The sequence below is a fragment of the Trichogramma pretiosum genome, unplaced genomic scaffold (genome assembly GCF_000599845.2).
Source record: "Trichogramma pretiosum strain Unisexual culture from Peru unplaced genomic scaffold, Tpre_2.0 scaffold63, whole genome shotgun sequence".
Lineage (NCBI taxonomy): Eukaryota > Metazoa > Arthropoda > Insecta > Hymenoptera > Trichogrammatidae > Trichogramma > Trichogramma pretiosum.
This window is the reverse complement of record NW_019640834.1, coordinates 640,599-642,999: the sequence shown is the minus strand read 5'-3', so window position 1 is coordinate 642,999 and position 2,401 is coordinate 640,599. Positions and strand designations below refer to the sequence as shown.

General features: G+C 34.4%; 1 protein-coding gene across 1 annotated transcript; it reads left to right on the top strand.

The window, feature by feature from the left end:
* The first annotated feature begins 808 nt into the window (after positions 1-808).
* Positions 809-2,069, top strand: LOC106654911 (troponin C). The gene is made up of 3 exons (XM_014375044.2): positions 809-957; positions 1,134-1,554; positions 1,871-2,069. The coding sequence occupies exons 1-3, from the start codon at positions 955-957 to the stop codon at positions 1,897-1,899; spliced, it is 453 nt and encodes a 150-aa protein (XP_014230530.1). The 5' UTR covers positions 809-954; the 3' UTR covers positions 1,900-2,069.
* The last annotated feature ends 332 nt before the right edge of the window (positions 2,070-2,401 follow it).

Genomic DNA, 2,401 nt, shown 5'->3' with positions numbered 1-2,401 from the left:
TTTTTTAATTTAACAATTTGAAACACGAAAAGTTACGAACGAGTAAGTTGTCATCATAAATTATAAGCTATAACTTCGGTATTTTTGCATACTTAGACCGAGGTCGTGAAAGCAGCTATAATATGGAAATGACTGCATAAAGTTCTAAAGAGCTGACATTTTTGGCACCTAACAATAAATTTTTCAAAAATTTGGCAACTTATTCTCAGCCAATTAGTACGACGTTAAAGTTAAATTAAATGTTTGGACAGGATAATGTAAATCAGTCACGCATCGAATGCATTATTACCGTATTTTGGAGCTTTCAATAATTCATAAGAAGATCATCATACTTTGTTTTTAAAAAGTTTTTTCCAGAATGTTTACTGCATTGATCTTCAATAGTTCAAACACTATTAATAGCGATAATTAAACAAAAGTGTTTGAAAATGTTAACATTGTCTGTAGTCTTAGGATTTTCTGAACGATGATCGCTTTTCATATTGACAGAACACGTTATGTGCAAAATAATATCATGGTAAAGAGAGAATTGAATGTTAATTCTATGTTATTACAAAATATAAAACAAGGCTGCTTAGAATAAGGTACAATTAAAAAAAATTTGAAAAAATAGTTTATAAAAAAAATCTCATTTCACGTTCTAAACAATCTGAGAAGATTATGATACTTTTCTTTTGCACCTCGAAGTATACAGTTTGACGATAGTTCAGCTAAACAGGTTTATAATATATTGGATTCTTTTGCTTACGCCCACCGACTATTTTAGTTGAAGATTTTGCTCGCAAACACGTGCTTTCTAGTTGCTTAAAAAGCACTTTTGCCCAGTTTTACCAGGTCATCTTTTCAGTACGGCACAACTCTTTGCATACTCACTCGAGAGATAGAAATAAACGTCTCGTTGGGTGTCCTGTTAATAGCTGAACCCGTACCTGCTTTACACGCATCTATTCGATCATGGTGAGTAGAAATAAAATCATAAACTTGGAATTAATTAAATGAAAGATCTAATTTACCCTTGTATCGACATAAACATAAAAATTACCCCATTGTTAGACTTTTCATTGATCAAGTTTATCTATCTTGTGGATAAGTTGTGGTGTACATAACACAAATAGATATGTAAATATTTGTAGGAAGAAGACGAGCAAAAACTCGCTGTAATGCGTAAAGCTTTCCAAATGTTCGACACGACGAAGAGTGGCTTCATCGACACGCTCAAAATTTCCATTCTCCTCAACACGATGGGTCAATTGTTCGACGACGCCGAGCTTCACGCAGCTATCGAGGAAAACGACCCCGACGGCTTGGGCAAAGTAAACTTTGATGGCTTTTGCCGCATAGCCGGTCGCTTCCTCGAGGAGGAGGACTCCGAGGCCATGCAAGAGGAGCTCAAGGAAGCTTTCCGATTGTACGATCGCGAGGGCAACGGTTACATAACAACAGCCACCCTCAAAGAGATTCTTGCGGCCCTCGACGACAAGCTCACCAATACTGATCTCGACGGCATCATTGCGGAAATCGATACCGATGGCTCTGGTACCGTCGATTTCGATGGTTGGTGCTTTACTAAGTCTTAATTTTATTTTATTCAAGAGTGATTAATTTACAAAATTAAAAACTATTTAATCTTGTTAGAGTAAAAAAATTTTAAATTCGTTTTAAACAAATTTACTTGATTTTGTTGATGATATGCGCATTTCATGCGTACTGTGACACATTAAAAATATTGAAAAAAAATTGAAAAAAAATTTCGGAATTTTTAGTTTAAAAAAAGGTGTAGGGTTTTCTACTTTAAAAAGGATGAAACCACATCCAAAAACTATTAATGAAACATTAATTTTGTACATAATACCAAAATTTTCTGTTACAGAATTCATGGAAATGATGACAGGAGAATGATTATTTCTATCTTACATTATGTGTTTGTCATTCATTACTCTGGCTTGAACCGATTCGTGGTTAAAGGATATTTTAACTTCATTACCAGACTTCAAAGTGTAATAACTGTTCAAATTGTGTGATATAACTCAAATACATTTATTAATAAAGATACATATGGGTCAAAATAATACTTTTTTACAAAACCGTGCGCACGTATGTCACCGATCTTGACGCGCTTTTGGTATGTTATAGTACATGGTAAAAAGGTCCCAAAAAAAAATTTTTAGACCCCCTCCCCCCTCCTACCCCCCACTTCCGGTATAAACGTCCATTTTCGATCTATATTTTTTCTGAGGACATGAAGCAAGTAAAAAATCTGAAAAAATTCATAAAAATACTTTTCCACAATCCAAACAACCTTGAATTTTTTCAGATTTTTTGAGTGCTTCAGGCCTTCAGATAAAATCATTGAAAATTTCAAAAATCGAGATACGGCGGTATGAGCCGATGTAGTACTCGG

What these genes read in the sequence shown, in the direction of transcription:
- LOC106654911 (XM_014375044.2), top strand. An exon ending in TGGTACCGTCGATTTCGATG is followed by an intron (nt 1,555 to 1,870) that starts GTTGGTGCTTTA and finishes TTTCTGTTACAG; the next exon opens with AATTCATGGAAATGATGACA.